At 41.7% G+C, this 19,294-nt stretch overlaps 1 protein-coding gene across 14 annotated transcripts in view; it reads left to right on the top strand.

Moving 5' to 3' along the window:
- The window catches only part of TBXAS1 (thromboxane A synthase 1), a 323,500-nt gene that overhangs the window by 216,757 nt on the left and 87,449 nt on the right, over positions 1–19,294 (top strand). For all 14 annotated transcript variants that reach the window (XR_005222459.2, XM_043541631.1, XM_043541625.1 and 11 more), the window contains one exon: positions 9,117–9,431. Coding sequence is in view for 13 of the 14 variants with exons in the window: in XM_043541631.1 (XP_043397566.1) it covers positions 9,117–9,431 (315 nt within the window). In the remaining variant the exon portion in view is untranslated. The remainder of the gene's footprint in view (positions 1–9,116; positions 9,432–19,294) is intronic.

Consider the following 19,294-nt stretch of genomic DNA (forward strand, 5'->3'; position numbering starts at 1 on the left):
TACAATCACATGGTAACCCAGTAAGGCATGTATGTAGGTGGCTCCACTAGGCAATGGAGGTGGATTGGCAGACAGGTTTGGGGAGGGTGTGCTAAGCATGTGGAGGAGAGTAAAAGGAGACTGAGGCACTTGTAAGGCATTTTTAAAAAGGGTGAATAAAAGCAATGTTGGGGTGGCTCTCACAATCCTCAAGGCAGTAAGTACTAACAGTACATTCGTGTACATTGGTGTTGAATGTCAGGCCAACACTGTAAATAGAACTATTCAGTCTAAGCTAATACCATTATAATCTCTCAAGGAGAAAAAATGGGGCATTGAGCTCTTGCAACAGCAACCCAAATCATTAGTCTTGTGTTCGGTAACTGGCGTGTCAGTCAGTGATTCTGCTTCGGATACCAACGTCCTTCCCGCACACACATACAACGCTGTGAGAAAAGGAGGCGAAGAATGTCAGATAATGATTTGGGAGGCAAAATAAACTTCAGAATGCTGTGTGTATGTGTGTGTGTGTGAGAGAGAGAGGGGGGAGGGGAGGGGAGACATCTTATACCTACTAATACAGTATGTGTTTGGTACTGTATGTTGATTTGGGTGGGGGCTTCTGAAAGCTGACTGAAGTCAACGGAAACCAGATAAGGCCCTTTATACACAGATGGGGTATGGGCAACAACAGCTCAAGCTTTCCCCAAAATTATTCTTACTGTTATTTATTATTTTTATTATGGTAGTGCCCAGGGGATTTAGTCAGGGATCAGAGCACTGTACAAACACAGAACAGAGAGGTGGTCCCTGCCCTGACACATCAGTTACAGCCAGTGTGCCTCATTCCTGAGTTGGAGAGAATAATGGTTGATGTGGGAGAGTAGCATAGTCTCTCTCCTCATTGCATTCTTGGCCTCTCTTCTGACGCTGCCAATAATGGTCTTAATTGTGTGTGTTGGGAAAGGAATTGTGATGTTTACATCATTTCATTATGCTTTGGATTGGGACCACCAGCTCAGCACTGATAAACCACCAACCAGCTGTCAGAAAGTAGGAGACTTTTGGTTACCAGGCTGAGTTTCATCTGATGACCTGGAGATGGGAGGTTTCATGTTCTGTTACCAGTCCTCCTAGCCATCCAGTACATCCTTCCTGTTCAGTTCAGTATTCAAAGAGAAAATGTGTGACTGAATTCCTTTTTGGGGATTTGCTACTGTTCATAAACTGCTCAAACTGCTGTCACTCTCTTGGTTTTATGATAACAAAAAAGCCTCAAGAGTGAATTACAGCTTTGGATACACATTAGAGCCATCTCTATTGGCGCATATATAGCTAATGATGCAAAAAAGAGGTGTTATCTATTCCACAGTACCCATGTACTTATCAACATATATTCAAAGTGGCACTGTTACAAAAGATAAGACACCATCTCTTCTTTAAAAATTATTTCTTCCCCTTCCCTGTGTATTTAGCTGGCAGTTAGCATATCCAAAGAAGTAAAAATATCCTTCTCGTTAAGTGAATACTTTGTGTAACTGCAGAAGGGATTAGCACAGTGGCTTTAGCCAACTGTAAGCTACTTCAGTTTTGTCTACACTGTGCTGGCAAAGCGCATTAGAGGGGTGCGATTTGTAGAGCACTAGCTCTAAAAGGTGTCCAGTTAGCGTTAATGTAGACGACACAGTGTAGACAAGCTCCAAGTAGACTGTTTACACCAAGTAAGGACCTTTTAGAGTGTGCCAGCAGAGTTTACAAGGTGCAGTTAGAGTCCAACATGTTAGAGTGCTTTACAAATCACACCCCTCTGGCGTGCTTTGCCGTGGTGTGTAGATGAGCCCTGGGTGTAGCTAATTTATTCTCAGGGAGTTCTATTGTGATATTTTGTTACTCCCCATTATACTGTTTTTATATGGATTCCCCTGCTTGTCCCTTTCTGGAATTATAAAGTGCTCTTTTGGGATGTCCACCTGATGCCATGGATCATAAACTGTAGCATGAGCTGTTCTTGGAATTGCCCAGACAGCAGTATGAGCATTTTATGACTTCCAGAAAAAATAACCTTGCTTAAGTGCATTATGGTTGTAAATATGTATCAAGAACTTAAGTGGTGATGGTGGTGCAGAGAAATAAAGAATGTTGCAGTTTAAAAAAAAAAAGTCTCAAAGTCAAGAAATTTAAACCTAAGGTTACACTTTAGAAAACTGTGGAGTAGCTTCATTGAGAAATAAAAAAACATGGTATTGAGCAGAATTCAGTAGCTAGAATTGTCCTGTTTCTTTATTCTACGTGTTGCCTCAAACAAGCCTGTAACTAGGAGCTTTGTGGTTCATACGCAACAGCTCATCCTGGAGGACTAGAAGGACCTGTTTTAAACTTGTCTCAGCTTGAAATAGCTCCCTAAATTGTCTTCATTCATTAGCAACTGAATCTAAAATTCAAATTTATTTTCATCTCTGAACTGTGTGGAAGATCTTGGGAATGACATGATTTTCTCTGTAGACTCTTAATACCTCTAATACAGGCTGGCACTTGGTACTGATGTTTCTATATTTTATTTTGCTTCACTGCTGTGCTCGATAAGTGAGCAGCTAAATAATCTCTGGATCGTTAACCAAGTGAGGAACTTTCTGGGATTGGACATGGTGAGTGAGTCTTGGGAGTATAGTAGCACCACTTCCCTTCCCTGTCCCCCTCCCTCCCTCCCCAACTTCAAGCATTGGACTTTTACAATGTGGACCACAAGGTGTATTTTAATTTCTCTGTATGGAAAGAGAGATCCCCATCCATCCAGAGTTCTTCGGAAGGTGAAGAGGGGAAACCTGAGCACTCTTCTCTGTCACCTTCCCTCTGAACCGTTCTTTTGTCTTTAAGTGGAACCCAGCAGAGGGAAATTGCTTCATATTTTTCAACAGCCTGATTTTCCTGTTATTGGGTGACTCCATGGCCAGATGCACGGAAAGAGTATATTCTCTCTCTCTGTGTCTATATAGGATGTTAAAAACCCAAGTTATGCTGTAGTCAAACACAAGTTGTTGGGCTCAGTACAGGGATAACTGTGTGAAATTTCATGGTCTGTGATATGCAGGAGGTCAGACTAGATGATCTAATGATCCATTATCGCCTTAAACTCTATATAATGTATCTCTCTCTCCCCCTTCATGTGAGGTTTTTTAAGTGTTTTTATAAATCTCAGTTAACTTAAGCCTCACAATACCCTGTAAAGGTAGCTGTATATTATTATACCCCTTTTACAGTCGGGGAACGGAAGCTAATTGTAGTTCAAAGACAGAGATTGGAATAGAACCCAAGTGTCCTTGCTCCCAATGGGGTAAATGCTATCTACTATAACATAGCTCCTCTCTCTAGTTGTTTGTGGGTGGTTAATCCAGCCAATGAAATAGCATCTTACTAGGCATTAGGCATTAGCTTAATACTTGATTTATTTATTTGTAAAAAGGCAAGAGTCATCACCCTTGCAAAGGAGATTCCATCTCTGACTCTAAGTCTGCAGGTGACTCCAAGAATTTGACAGTCTTGTCTGTTCACTAATTGTTTCTTCCAGTGTGTCCTGTAGCTGTGACTTCAGGGTAATGTAACATCCTGATCAAGTTATCATAATGATGCATCTGTTTTCTGTAGAGAAAAGGGAATCAGTCTGGATTCTCGCTCCACAAACAAGGACATTCATAGTTAGTTTGACCACTCTCTAAGTACAATGAGCATAATCAGTATGACATTTCTGGAGCCAGGGAAATTGACTAAACTCTTTTTATTTTGAGCTGTATGAAATTATCTGAACCAAGTGCAAAATAACACAAAACTTCCCTGATCTGGGGTTTCATGACAAATACTATGCTCAGACCAGGTTTGACAAAATGTTCTTGAATCTTTTAAATAAACCTGGGCCGATATTTATCCTTTTGCATTAAAAACCTCATAAAAGTAGGAGCTTTATTCCTTTATAAGATGTGCCTATCATCAATCTCTCAACTTGTTTACAATAAAAACACCACAATAAGCCATCCAGCCAGTGTTAGTAAATGCAAACAAACTAGTTTCCCTGCCACCCTCAAACAATACCTTTAAGGATGGCCTGTGTTAAAAGATAAACTTTGCAATTGACTTGAAGTTCAACAAACTCTGGTTCTTTTGGACTGAGAGGGGGACTAAATTCCAGAGTTGGGAGCCCTCCGCTGAGAGTGCCCTGCCCTCAACCCCCAGATGGGCAAATCTAGGACCTGTCAACTCAAGCATCCCAATTAATTCCAATCTCTGGTTTAAAACATATAGAAAGAAGAGAATCTCTGATTTATTGGGGTGATGGATTTTTTTTCCCAGAGGGCTGGAGTTTGCATGTTTTTGATGTGAAACTTAGTGTTTTTAATCAGAAGTTGGATTTGACCATCCTGTTTTAATTTGACAGATACTCTTCCTTGAGGGCTTCATTTTGTGCTCCATAGTAAAGCTTTCAATTAAAAAAAAAATCAAGAGTTTTATTCTCCGCTCCTTTACTGATGCCAGTGAAGCTATTCCAGACAAAGGTCTGGCCCCAAGATGCTGGCCCTCAAGGTTCCAAATTTAGCTTTCAAAATGTGAACTGGATGCAGACTAATATAGTTATGTGTGTCTGAGTCTGCAGAGAGCCTGAAACAATCCCTGAAAGAGGTGTGAACTGCTTCATTTTATGAGTGGGTTAACTCTGAATCCTAATGAGATTTTACTGTCAACCTATTTTGTTATTTCACTGCCAATCAAAGCATGCAGGAAAGAGGAGGTATGATCATACTGTGAAGGTCTGGTGCAGTCTATTGTTAGTGGCATTTCATTTTGGCATCATGAGTGTGTGGAGCTTGGGTTGGCAAGAGCTTTGATGAGAGGAGCTTGGGAGAGTTTCACCAATTATATTTTCCAGTCTGGCTGCTGGTTTCATGTGTAATTTGCTTTGGTATTGTTTAGTTCATTCAAACTTGAAACCCAAATTGAATTACAGGTGTGAGAAAAAATTGTAGAAATCCTTGCAGTTGAAAGCATCCTTCTGAATGAAGATTCCACGGGAAATGTTTCTGATAGTGCTGTCTGTGAGCTTTCCCTTTCACCTTCTAAAACTGTAACCCAAGAGGTCCATTTGGGCCCAAAAGCCAGGGTTCAGTAGTTAAAAGGTCGTTCTATAGGCTTAACTTAAAAGTTATGCAAAAATGCAGTTTCCCAGTTCAAGGCTGAGTGAGCTTGAGACCCTGCCCAAGACCCTTGATTCTTGTGAGGTGAAGAATTATGATGCATTGCATGCACAAGGGACAGACTTCTATGTTCTTTTGACAGCTGTGAAGCTTAAAAGTGAGTACTGAAGAAAGAATGATAAATACTGCTGGATGTGCCTTCCCCAGTACAGGACCCATCTGTTCTTCTGCTACACATCTGTAGCACAAAGCTGGTTAGTTCCATGCAGAGTGATTTTTCTGCATGGCCAGGTGATGTTTAAGGAGACTAATGAGAGGGATGATGTGGCCCAGATCAGTGGTGTCAGGAAGCATATAATAAAGTATCTTTCTCTGAGAGACTGAAAGCAGGACTTGTCCTAGTATATATTTCAAAGGGGGTAACTATGTCAGCCACAAAGTTGAACATTTACTCTCCTGCAAACCACATCCAAATTAGTCTTTTAAGCAGTAACTAAATCTGAAGCTTTCATTGGTTTAATGATAGATGCTTCCTTGTGTGGAAAAAAATAAAAAATGGAAGTCCATCTCATTGACGCGACTTTGTTTTGCTGCTGGCAATTGCAGCTCCCTCTTACTCGGGAATAACGTAACTAAGAAAGATTGAATATAATATAGAAGCTTCTGTTGGCTTCTGCTGCCTGTCAGGAAAATCAAAGAAACTTCCCATTGGGAAGAGTAAGCCAGCAGCTAAATATGATGCCCAGAGAATGTTTTCATGTGGTGATGCTACCAATATCAGATCTGTTGTCAAACTGAAAAATGTGCATTTTCTTTCCTGTGAATGTACCTGAGAGACTCCCTCTTCTCACCTCCAGCAACTGACAAATAATCCAACTTTTTTTGTTTCTATGCCAATGTTTTTTCCCAGTCACCATACTGTGGTTTTTGGGGAAGGATGATTTTACTACCTTTGTGATCCCAGAAAAAAAAGCATGTCTCACTGTGATAGGTAATAACCAACCTGCCAAACTGAAATCTCTTTTCTCTTGCTGGGCTGATGATTGTTAATGTTGCATTCTGTATTGATGTGTAAAGTAGAGCTGGATGAACTGTGTACTGTGGAGGATTTGTTAAAATGTACCGCTTTGTTCTCTTTGTGAATTATCGATGAACAAGTTGTGATTTTTCAGTGTTATTCATTCTTCACATTTATTCAAATAATGTGTGCAAATAAACTTAAGTTTTTTATGGATTGTTCACTAAACGGTGGCTTTTAATAGTCCCTGTGCGTTACGGGGCCAATCACATGGTATAAATAAGTTAGAAGTTATTTGCTTCTCCTCTCTGATTGGATGACCTACAGTTCATAAACAGGAAGATGTGTCCCTTTTCCATATTATATGCAAAACGGTCAAAATTGCGATGGCAGTGTTTTAGTACAATACACTAGTGAATATTTAACTTGTGCTAGAATTCATTTTGTTTTGCACAAATGTTCTTTTGAACTAAACTTTGCTCACCCTGTTCTATTATTTATTATGATTATTATTACTTCAACTATTCTGGCAGTGCCTAGAGGCCTCAAACAAGATCAGGGCCTCATATGGCTAAATGGTGGGCAAGCATATTGTAAGGGACAATTTCTGCCCCAAAGAACTTACAATCTAAATTTGAGGTCCAGACTTGACAAGTAAGTACAATTCCTAGGCAACAGGAGCCAGTGGGTTGCTTTGCAAGACTACACACAAATATATCTTTGACCATATTTGCCTATCTCTGGTTCAAACTAAGGGCTTGTCTACACTAGAAAAATTGTACCACTTTAAATTTACTGGTAGAGTCACAGCAGTACAACCCCTCTAGTGTTGACATAGTTATATTGGTATAAAGGTGATTTATACCATATAACTAGCTATTCCTATGCAAAAAGGGAATTAACTATACTGGTGTAAATCACCTTTATACAGGTACAACTGCATACACGATAGGGCATTTACCAGTATCACACACCTAATTGAAATAGGTATACAGAAAAAAATTTCAAGTGTAGACCAGGACCAAGAGCTGGACTGTTTATTGCACAATGCATTGACTACCAGAACAAATGTTGAATGAGCACGTGAATGAACGGTTTCAGAGTAGTAGCCACGAAGTGAGCTGTAGCTTGGGAAAGCTTATGCTCAAATAAATTGGTTAGTCTCTAAGGTGCCACAAGTACTCCTTTTCTTTTCACGTGAATGAAGTCTTCCTAGGGCAGTTAAATGCAGTCTTTAGCCATAAAGAGTTAAAGTATGCAGAAATATTGATTCTTTGGTTCACAGGGACAGCTGGGAAAGAAGGTATATTACCCAGTAACAGTTACAATACAGTCACAGCTCTTTTATTTCTTCATGTGTTAGACATGAGAGGCTTTTTGCTAGCAGTACATTCATTTTGACTGCAGAACACATTTCTAAATTTAGGCATAGGATGGTGTTGTAAATGATGGGACACATTTCTGAGTGCAATATACAGTAATATGGCTTTGCATGCTTCATCACCCTGGGAAATCCATGCATGCAGGGCACTGGGTGTAATGCAGATCAGCTCGGCCAGTACGCATAGCTCTTGTGTATACCATAACTGGCACTGGCCTCTATAATCCAGCCTCTTGCTTTCAGGGGCACCAAATTCACATGTGTAATTACAAGCTTTCATTTGATGGACTGAGATTCACAGGAGAACTTAGAGCGGTTCCGTGCTACCCCCTTGCCTTACCCAAACGCTCTGAATTTCAGTTTCTCTCTGCAGTTTGCTGGCAGCAGAGCTAGAGCACAGGATATAAAATATTTCTCCTCTTGGCTCTCGCTGCTCCTTTTTCCCATGTCATGTAAAAATATTATCTGATTAAGTCTGTTGATATATATAATTAATTGCTCCTTCCTTACCCTTATCTCACTAGCCTATCCTTTCTCTGGCTTCTTCTTTATCTGTATCATCTGATGCAAGAAAATAATTCAAAATATTTTTGTTTATTCTTTAATTAATAAATAAATGCCGATTTAATCCTTTTGAAGAAACACTTGATCCCTGCTTTTCCTTTTCAAGCTGCAGCATGTCAGATCCTGGCACTGCAGTCACCCCTGGGTTCTTTCTGTGCTATGATACATTATGTTGGTATTTGAGGAATTGAAAAATGAATCTCCTGGCCTCATGGCTTAGATTCAGCACAGCAGTATTATATCCTGCTCTCAAAAGTCAATCCAAACTGTCCAAACTGGCTTGGAGTCAACCTGCTCTTGTGCATAGTTCTGTTTCTGTGGCATTTTTCTGGCTCAAACTGACATAAGCAAGTAGCTTTAGTAAAAGGAGGATGGTTCAACAAGCATTTTGCATGAACAAGACATACATACATGTTTTGTTCTGATGTAACTATATCGTATAGAGATGCTTATAGTGGTGCAACTTATTACCAAAGTTATACTAATATAAGCACTTTTATACCAATAAAATGGAGTCCACCCTAGAGGGCTGCACAACCAGTATAGTTAAATTGATACAAAAACTGTGGATGGATCTGCCCTAAGACCTAGATTGTGCCTTAGTGTGCTCTTGAGTGGCTGCATAAGCTAACTCCCCTGTACATGCCCAGCGTGGCTATCTGGACCTTAGGTTTGGGCGTATGTGAATAAGTGGAACAACATGCCTGCTTACTCCCTTCTCAGAGTAGGTAGGTGGGGAATGGGCAGAGAGTATGCCTCCATCCCCCCGTCCCTACCCCACACATGCACACGCACTGGCAATACAGCTGTGTTGGTGTGGGTCGGCTGGGACATGCCATTATAGGTACTACCAGAAAGTGCTAAATACCCACCCTCTGGAAATTAGGTCCTTGTAATGTGTTTGAAGTGGTCACGCACAATCATTTTTGAACACACATGCATAGTTATTATTTTGATTCATTCTTAGCGTATGTTTTTATCTTGCATTTCACAGAGGCGCAGAGACTTCCTCCAGTTGGTACTCGATGCTCGCAGCTCTACGAACTACATTGGTGTGGAGCACTTTGACATAGTCAACCAAGCTGATGTTTCCATTCAGGACCGTAAGCCTCCTGCTGACAAGGCCCTGCCTAAAAAGGTTCAGAAGACATTGTCTGAGGATGAGATTGTAGGCCAAGCCTTCATCTTCCTCATTGGTGGGTATGAGACCACCACCAATGCCCTCTCCTTCGCCACCTACTTATTAGCCACCAACCCAGAGTGCCAGGAGAAACTGCTGCAGGAGATAGATGAGTTCTCTGGAAAACATGTGAGTAGATTCATTGACTTCTTTGCATAACATAAGTAGTGTGAGCAGAGTGCCTGCCTTGAAATATGGACCTGGACACATGAGGCAGATATTAAAAATGTAAATTACATGCACAAAGCTACATTAATGCAACATGAATATTGCACTAAATATTGCATTAAAATAAAAAAGTCAGGGAGTGCAAAAATTAAGATCCCAAGAGTAACATTTAAATGAACCATGTTCTTTTTATTAATCCACTGCGAATGTATCCTCCCACTGTAGCCTCTAGTGCAGGTGGTAGTTTTGTCCGCCCCAGTCCTGTATGCATTTCCTGGGTTTTAGTTATATTCAGTTACTTATTTAACAAGAAAAATAAAAACGAAATGCTAAATGTCACCACCTGGCCTGGAAACACATGACATGGATGCCAGACTGTTGCGACTGAACCCAACCACTGGGTCCTACATGCTTCTAAACCCACTGGGACTAGGTAGTGTCCACTCACTGTTTCTAGCTCTGAATCTCTATGGATTCTCTATACTACCAGGCTGAGACCTCAGGCAAGCAAGGAGCACACGCTTAGCGTAGGAATTTCTTAACCACAGTCATTTTACTCTAGAAAACATTAGTGAATTATAGATCTTTGAAAACAAGAAACAGGCTTGAGGCGTACCCTCCGCCCAGTCTCATGTTACCCCATTTGTGAATCAAAGTTTGTCAGTATTCATGCTGGGCATATTCCCTCCTGCTTTCTCTCTCTCCTTCACATCTGGCTTACATGTAGCAGTGGTGCACCCCTGTACTTCAAAGCAGCAGCTCTTCGTAAATATAGACGCTTTCCTTTTGCCATGTGCCCTGGCTGAGAAACTGCAGACCTACCGGCTGTGCTGGTGCCCCTATGTAGAAAATCCATTGTTCCATGAGTTTGGACCAGTAGTTGAGAGACAATCAAAGTGGATGGCTCCCGATCGCTCTGTGACTGCTTCTCAGTGATGATCCTTCAGCAGTGTCAAGTACTTTTCCTGGACAGGGCAGCTATCTGGAATGCATTTCAATAACCTTGCCTTGGGTGAGATTAGACATGTGTTCAGCACATAACAAAATGGATGTAGGTCCTGACACAAAATGAGATTACAATATAAAATGTTCACAGTGTGACACAGACATATCCCATTCTATCACACCAAATATATCCAGTGTGGATGAGTGAAAGTTGCTACTGGGCCAGAATCAGAAGTTCCTGATTCTTTTTTGTGTGTCTGTGTGTGTGTGTGTGGTTTTAACTGTGAAACCTTAATTAGCGAGGTGGGACGCACCAGCACGGCCCCTCCTGCTAGTCGTCCTGGGAATTAGCTCTCCGGCCTCCGGAGTGTCCTCTGCAGGCCAGTGTCCCACTTGCCTCAGGCCCCCGTTTCCCTCACGGACCCCAGTGCCCCTTTATCTTGGGTGCTGCCCCCTGGCAGTACACCCTCTCTCTGAGTCTCCCCACCCAGGGGAACCCCCAACCCTCTATCCCCACCTCGCCTCAGTCTATGGCTACTGCCAGTCACCATCTAGCCCCCACTCACTGGGGCGGACTGCAGTGTACAAGCCATTCATCATTGGCAAAGGGGGGGTTGGACCTGATGCCTCTGCCTACCCTGCAACCTCTGCAACCCCAGTACCATTCCCAGCCTTTAACAAGGCCTGCAGCCTGGGGGGTTTCCAGGCAGGAGCTCCCCCAGCTCCTCTAGCCTTCCCCTAGCCCTGCTCCACTCTAGGTTCCTTACTCAGCTCCCAAGCAGCCAGGCCCATCTCACTCCACAGCTAGAGAGAGACTGCCTGAGCTCCTGGCTCAAAGCCTTTTATAGGGCCAGCTGTGGCCTGACTGGGGCATGGCCCCAGCTGAGGCTGCCTTCCCCATCAGCCTAGCCTTTGGCTCACCACCCCTGCCCTCTCCCAGGGCTGGCTGTAACCCTTTCAGGCCCGGAGCGGGTGACCACCCCGCTACACCTTAATATAGTTGTTTGCATGCCATAACTTTGGTTTTCTTTTCTTTTCTTTTTTTTTAAGAAGATGAGAGAAGAAACTGCCTGTGTGCTTAATAACTTTAGCAGTGATATGAGCCCAGTAACGTTTTGAAGGGAGTAATGTCCCACCTTTGCTGATTTTGTTGTTTGTCCAGAGACATTTGTCTGACAAATGAGTTTACAGGGCAGCACCAGCTGTTTACAGCATAAATTTTTGCAGCCAAAAAAGATAGCTAGAAAGAGGCAGATTCTCAGCTGATGTAAATTGATGTGGTTCCATTGGAACTGCTCCAATTTACACCAGCTGAGGATCTGGCCCCAAACTCTTTTTTCTTAATGAACACTTAAAATTTGCAGAATATTGTACAATGCCCCCCAGTCCCCAAATGTGGCCAGACACTAAAATTATACAGTTTAAGTTTTCTTCCCTCCCCACACCTACAGTTTTGTTTTGTCAGTGTTATGGCAGATTTTTATTTTCTGAATTTTCATAAGCAAAATTTTTGTCCTCAATAATGATCTTCAAAGCTTTTATTAAAATATTAATAAGTTGAATTCATCCCATATTGGTAAGAGAATCTATGTATAGACTTAAAAATTACAAATACCTGTTTATTTTAAAACCAAACATTTTATATCGATACCTTCTTCACTTCCAGTACCTGCAAAGCCAAGTCCAAAGTCCACTTTTCCTTGGCTACAGTCAATGGAAACACAGTGCGCCAGACATTTTGATCTCTTGAATTCTCTGCTCTAGTTGTTAATAAGATAGTGTGCAGTATCTAGTGTCTGTATTTGTCTTCGTCATTGTTTTTCATGAGCTTTTTAATGAGGCAGGACTTTGGTGGGACAAAAATAACACTAGATACAGCCTTCTTCATTTCAGCTGATGAATTTGCATGCTCAAATCTTTGGTCATGCAATTTTGGGTTGCTTACTTCTTATGCACCCCAAAACTCAACCTTTGCACCATTTGTGCATGCAAATTGAGTAATTAGATGTCTGAGCAGCTTATTTACATGCACATCCAAGTTTTAGAATATGCAAAAATGTACATGATTAAAATTTACCAATTTTACCCAGCTCTGGTTGTGCAAAAGTAAAGGCCAGGCTCAGAATACTTTGAAAATTTGCCTCCATCTTTCCTGTATGCAAAACATTCTTTGAGTGGCAATTCTACCTCCTAAGCAGTACATTCCCAAGTTTTTGAAAGATTCCTTTTGCTGTAAGGCTGTATATATAAGTGATAGCAGTGAAATACAAACATTCATCAACCTGATCCATAAGGCTTTCTCCTCAGCAAAATCACGCATTTCATGCATATGAGCTGAGCTACTCCACTGAGAGGCCACTGGCATCTTATGTTCTAATTATAAGACTCGGTTTATAATTCTAGATTATTATTAGTACTGTTGCACTCCAAGTGGAGCATCTTACTCCTTTCACTCAGGTACAAGGGGAAAATTCTGCCCTCAGAACCATTTTACTTCATTGATGACAGTGGGGAGTTGCAAAGTTGTGACTGAGGGCACCCTTTGGCCTTCAGTGGGTATGATTTATTGGTTTATGTTGCAGTCAGAGCACTTCAGGATTACAATCTATTTGTGCTAGATATTATATTAACACATAAGAAAATATAGTCTGTGCCCTCCCAAGGAACTAACAGTCTGAGAAAATAAGTGACATCCAAAAGGATCCAATGAAATATATACAAGTAAGAGTGTGTGTGTATACATATACTCTCTCTCTCCTCACACATACACATATACATACACAAATACATTATATTTTTCTACATAATTGTAAGTAGATGTAGGCATTGTGACACAGTGTGTGATTCACTTCTGTCTTTCTGTGTTCTCTGAGCTTCTATTATTGTTAGGTTCAAAGGAGTAATGCTTGACTTTTGTTCCTATTACAAATTTATTTTCACAGTAGCTCTATCTTTTGTGGTATTTGGAGAAAGCTCTGTCACTAGGGCTTTAATGGCAGAGTAGAATATAAAGAAGGAGATCGGAATGGTGGGCACACAGATTAACTGGGTGGTTTAACAGCATAATAAATGGTTGGTTCAATATGCAGTCATACGCGTAATGGGATTGATGGCCTTATCTTTATTTCATAGTGGACATCAGTCTGGATACCAAGGCAATACAGGCACAGTTGTCAGTAGCCCCTTGCAGAGCATTTCCCCTGTTACCTCACTGATGTTCAGTTTTAGCTACCGATAACATATATATGGCTGTATGACAATGGAGAAGAGGAACAGAACTGTAGTCATTCAGCTGTCCTCTTCAATAACAAGAAGTTCATGCTTCCAGTCTGCATGGCCCCCTGTCATAAGGTTTCCTATTACTACCAACATTAACCACAATTAATCTTTTTAATGTGTTAGAGGATCCCTGATCCAGGAATTCACTTCAGGGTCAGGAAGAGGGTACAGCAGTTCAATCCTATTAGCACTGTAATTAACCACATTTAGCCTAAAAAATAAAATCCTCACAGATGATTTGAAAAGTTATGGGGGAAGAAACTGTTTTAGAACTGGGAATGTATTAATGTATCATGTTTGGTTGGAGGAGGGGGAAGGGGGAAGGAGTATGTGACCCAAAGGCTCGCTGATCTCAAAGTCACTAAGAAACCTGAAGAGGTTATAGCCGTTGAATGATGCTCAACATTTCAGCTTAGCTCTTACCTTTAATCAAGGTGCTTTTCAATTTAAAGGTCATGATAGAAGAACATCAGTGGGACAGAACAGGCAAGGTGGGTGCAGCTGGCGAGGTTGCATCTGACCAATACATAAATAGAAGACTGTACTTATTCATAGATGCACACGTGTTAAACGGTTACGCTGCGTCCTGTCCAGCCAAATTTATAGTCAGGTAATTGCAGTATGCCTACTCAATTCCCCCAGCAATTTCAGTTGCATTGTACAGTTATATTTTTATTGCCCTAAACTGTGGTGTAGAGTTGCAGTATGATCTTAAAACACCTGCTGCATTACATCCCAGAGATGGCTGCGCTTCAGTGGTGAGCAACATGATTTATGCATAGATAGGAGTAGTTAATATAGTCATTTACTAGTGTTTCTAGAGCATCGTGGGATCCAGCTGAGTGGGCCTGTCATACATAGCCCTTTCAATCCTGGCCCTTCTGACCCAGGAGTTAGAGGCACCCACATCCCTTACCCCCACACTCAGGGGCTTTATGCCAGCCTGACCTAGGCTAATGAGAATGAGGCTGGCACAGAGAGGGGAACAGAGCAGTTCCTTGTTGGCTCCTGGGTTCAGACCTGAAGAGTCCCATGAGCTCCCTATCCCCTGTGTAGGCCCTTTTTCTATCTCCCTTGCACAGTGAATGCAGACGCTACCACTAACCTGGGCTGTAGTAAGCCTTGCGGAGCAGCTTGCCAGGGAAGACAGCCTTAGGATGGGGCTGCTCTGTCAGTTTCCCTCAGAAAACAGTGCATGTAGTGGGTCGGAGTAACAATTCCTCCTTCACCTCCACTCCTCTCCGCTGCATACTCTGTTCTTCCTCTTTTGCTACACTCGGGCCCCTTCTGGGTTTGTACATGTGCTCTGTAACCATTCCTGTCAGCCATTCAGAATCCTTTGCCAGTTCTGTCTTGAAGACCTTACAGTCTAGGAAGACATGAGGGAAAGAGCTGAGGGAGAGGGGTACAGGTGCAGTTTGGCTATTGCCTTTCATTTCACTTCCCATTTGTCCCTCTCCAGATAAACTCATCTTTAGAAAAGACAAAAGACATTTCTTAAATGAGGAATGTCAGTTCACCCTTTAGTCTTTAAATCCAACCCAGATCATCAGGTGATTAATCTAACTTGGGGGCGGGGGGAAGGGTAGGAGCTGGAATCTGGACAGTTCACCCTTCAGAGGGTGAAGAGAGCCAGAAGAGGTGCTAGGAATGTATTTTTGTGCCCATACCTTAATCTTAGGGAGAAAGCATAATCTAGTGGATTGGCGCTGGAACTGAGAGCAAGAAGCCTTCTAAGTTCTGATCCTGGTTGAAAAAATGGCTCACTGTGCGGCCTCAGTCAAAACACTTCACCTTTCTGATTCTCAGTTTAACGTGTAAAATATGGACAAGAATTATGTACCTACCTGCCTCACAGAGCTCTTATGGAGATCAACTGACGCATGTTGGTATGCATTTTTGATGACATAAAGCACTGTGTATGGCTAGTGTAAGTAAGGACCTGATGCTGATCCTGGAACCATGCTGAAATAATTTGAAAAAAATCGAATACTGTATTAATGATTAAGTCCTCAGTGGGCTGATACTAGCTAGGAGGGCTATGGTGAAGCTCCACCGGAAAAACAGCTCATTCATTCTTGTCACTGGTTGCCTGTGAACACTGTTAGGGCCAGGCAAACGCGAGGGAGAACAGGAGGTTGGGAGGAACAAGGAAGCAAATGTAAATGTGTTTTAAAAATGAAGAGCAAATATTAATGGAAAATATTAAATATGGAAACAGAGCCCTTGGGGGTCTTCCATTCTAGTTTTTAAATAATATACAGTATATTACTATTATGTATTTACATACCTAGAAATCCCAACCAAAACTAGGGCCCCATTGCACTAAGCATGTACTTACACATACTAAGAGACAGTCCTTGCCCCCAAAATGCTTATAGTTTGAATGTAATAGGTAAGACAGACAAAGGGAGGAAGAAAGGAAATATGCCCATTTTAAGGATGAGAAGTAGAGAGACTGTGGGTATGTCTAAACTGCAGTTACACACCTGCGGTTGGCCTGTGCCAGCTGTCTCGGGCTGCAAGGCTGTTTTATTGCTATGTAGGAGTTTGGGCTCAGGCTGCAGCTCAAGCTCTGGGACCTTCCCACATCGCAGGGACCTTCCCACATCGCAGGGCCCTAGACCCCAGGCTCCAGCCTGGGCCCAAACGTCTATATCACCATTAAACAGTCCCTTAGCCCAAGTCCTGCTGTCAGCCCGAGTCAACTGGATCAAGCCAGCCACGGGTTTTTCACTGCAGTGTAGACATACCCTCAGTGACTTGCCCAGAGTCCCACAAGAAGAGCCAGGAACAGAATCTACGTCTCCTGATTCACAGTCCAATGTCTTAACTACAAAACAGTCATTCATTTCTGTTGTAACCCCATAAATCTTAAAGAAACTCAAGGTCTTGGGATTTTAGCTTGCTGCTAAAAGGCAGTTTGGAGGAATGTTTTTAAAGGAAAAAACTCTGTCCCATAAACATTTGCTATTCTGTTGCTCTGGCACATCAAACAAAGAAATGTTGGCCTTTTCTATGTTTAAATTGCATTTATTGCTTTTCGTTGGCATTGATTTGTGCCTACTCTACATTATTACACATCATCATTTCATTTATAAAATGGTACTGCTTAATTGTTGTTATAAATCTGCTTTGAATGGTGAGTTGTAAATTAGCCAGGAGCTGGACTGGATTGATACATAGCCACTCCTTTGCAGGTCATGAACTTGCTATAGTAATTCATGAAATAATTTGGACACAAGCTAGGCTTTCTTTTATTGCTTAACTTGCAAACTTTGGGGCCAGATCCTTATCTCGTGTAAATCAGCATAGCTCCATTGACTTAACTGGAGCTAAGCTGATAGGCACCAGCTGATTGTGCCCTTTGCCTTGAACTCCCTTCCTGCTATTGTAGTAATCTAACTAAATACTGCTTGATATTATATTTTTGTCTTGTTACAAAGGCGTCTTTACCAACTTAAAATTCTTCCCTTCCATAAAGTTTCCAGGGAGCAGTGAGAGGAAAAAGTATTTATTATGGTGTCATTTTGCTAATGAAATACTTTATATTTTAAGCTGTTTATGCAGTGAATCTCTTTAGTAGACAGGCTGCTTTCTCTGAGTATTAGCAAAAACAAGAGGTGAAAGTCACAGAAATGCCACTGTCAGGGAATTACCCACAACAATTTGCATGTATCTAGTGCCTTTCATGCTGTATCTCAAGGCACTTTACACTCCGAAACTTGCAACTACAGAGACTAAGCTTTGCTGAGCAAATATGCTGAGGGTGAAGACTTGCGTTTGTCAAGAGAGCCTGTATCGTAAATAGGCTTTGGAAGAAGAATTCCCCAGATGAGGGACACTATTTTATACACAAACGCACACAAAATAAGCACAATCAGCAAGAATCATTTTGCTGTCAACTTTGTCAAAGAAAAGGCCCACTTTGATTTTGTTATTTGTGCAAGGAGAGGATGTTTCAGAGCAGCACCTCGTTCACGTGAGCATCAGGTGCCAGTAAGCAGCTTTGTTACTTAAAAACAAAAACCCAGTAAAATCCTTAGACCACAATAAACAAGAGCCTATTTCTGCATTCCTGGTAAGGTCACTGGATAATTAAATGTTAATCTGTGTCTCTAGATACTTTTATATTTGCTGTATGATGGTTGCCAGAGCAGGGGAAGAAAATACATCTTTCCTTGCTGTTTCTACACTCTGTCAGTGTGATATACCCAGGGCACAATCCAGGCTAATGAGTAGCTGTGTCATCCCTGCCCTCTAAACCTGGGGTTCCCTTTACACTGCGTTGCTGCTGTAGCCTCCAGTTTCGACTGCTTACAGACAGCCTCCAGCATGCAAGCACTCCTACCTACTTTACCTACAGTGAGTGTCCAGCAGCCAGCCAGTCATATCTTCGCTCTCAGCAGCTTGGTTATATTGCAGGGTGACCTCAACACCCCCCACAATCCAAGATCTTTCCCAAAAATGTGTTTCCTGTACTGGCCAGCCCCCTCCTGGACAATGCAAGCTTTTATTAACAGAAATAATATGCACACATCTTGGTACCCCAAATGGAGTTTCCCAGACACTTCAATTTAAACACACTGGATTAGATAAAAACAAGTTTATTAAGTACAACGAGAGAGATTTTAAGTGTGTACAAGTTATGAGGCATAAAAGTCAGAAATGTTTACAAGAAAATAAAGTTAAAATGGTACTGGTGCCTAACTTAACAAACTATTTCAAATTCAAGCAATTTCTCTCACTGTATGCTATTAGCAATCTTACTGACCAAACTTCTTAGGCCAGGACCCCTTCTCCAGCTCAATGGCTGCTACCTTCGTCCCTTCTGGTGCAATGAATTAATGGACAGAGAGAGGGAGGGAAGAGGGGTGCTTTGGGGTGTTTGTCCCTCTTTTTATAGTGTCAGCCCCCCTCTTGGAAAAAATTTCCAGCTGAGATTCTGGAGACAAAAAGTCTAAGGCGAAGGATGTACCCTGGTGCTTTTTCCTCACCTGTCTGAGATTTCTTTGTCTATTCTTCCTGCTTGATGACTCTGTTTACTGCTTAAATGCAAATTAAACAGAGCACACATTCCTTTGTTTGAGACAGACCTGTTTGCCAACGTCTGCTGTGGTTTGGAACATGTGTTAATAACATACCAGGAAATCTTCTAACTTCATGTACAACATTGCCACACACATTTTATCAGGACTATATTGACCAGTAAATTATGAGTTTTCAGATGAAATCTCACAAGGCATACTGTGTACAAAGATTATTGCAACAGTGTGTAGAGTGTGGACTTGCTGTCACAGTCAGCTTCTAGAGAGGAAGGATTTTGGGGAAATCCAGGTTCACTTACCAGTGTGACCTTGGGCAAGTCACTTAGTCTTTCTGTGCCTTAGTTCCCCATCTGTAAAATGAGGATGATGATAATAATACTTTCCTACATCACAAGCTGTTGTGAGGATAAATATAATTTAAAAAACCTTCCGAGGTGCTCAGATACTACAGTAATGAGGGCCTGATAAGTACCCTAGATAGATACGATGTATTCTGTTAGGAGTTACATGTATGAAATGATTTTTGACTGGCAGGTGTCAGTAGTTACCACC

Source organism: Chelonia mydas, chromosome 1, assembly GCF_015237465.2.
Source record: "Chelonia mydas isolate rCheMyd1 chromosome 1, rCheMyd1.pri.v2, whole genome shotgun sequence".
Lineage (NCBI taxonomy): Eukaryota > Metazoa > Chordata > Testudines > Cheloniidae > Chelonia > Chelonia mydas.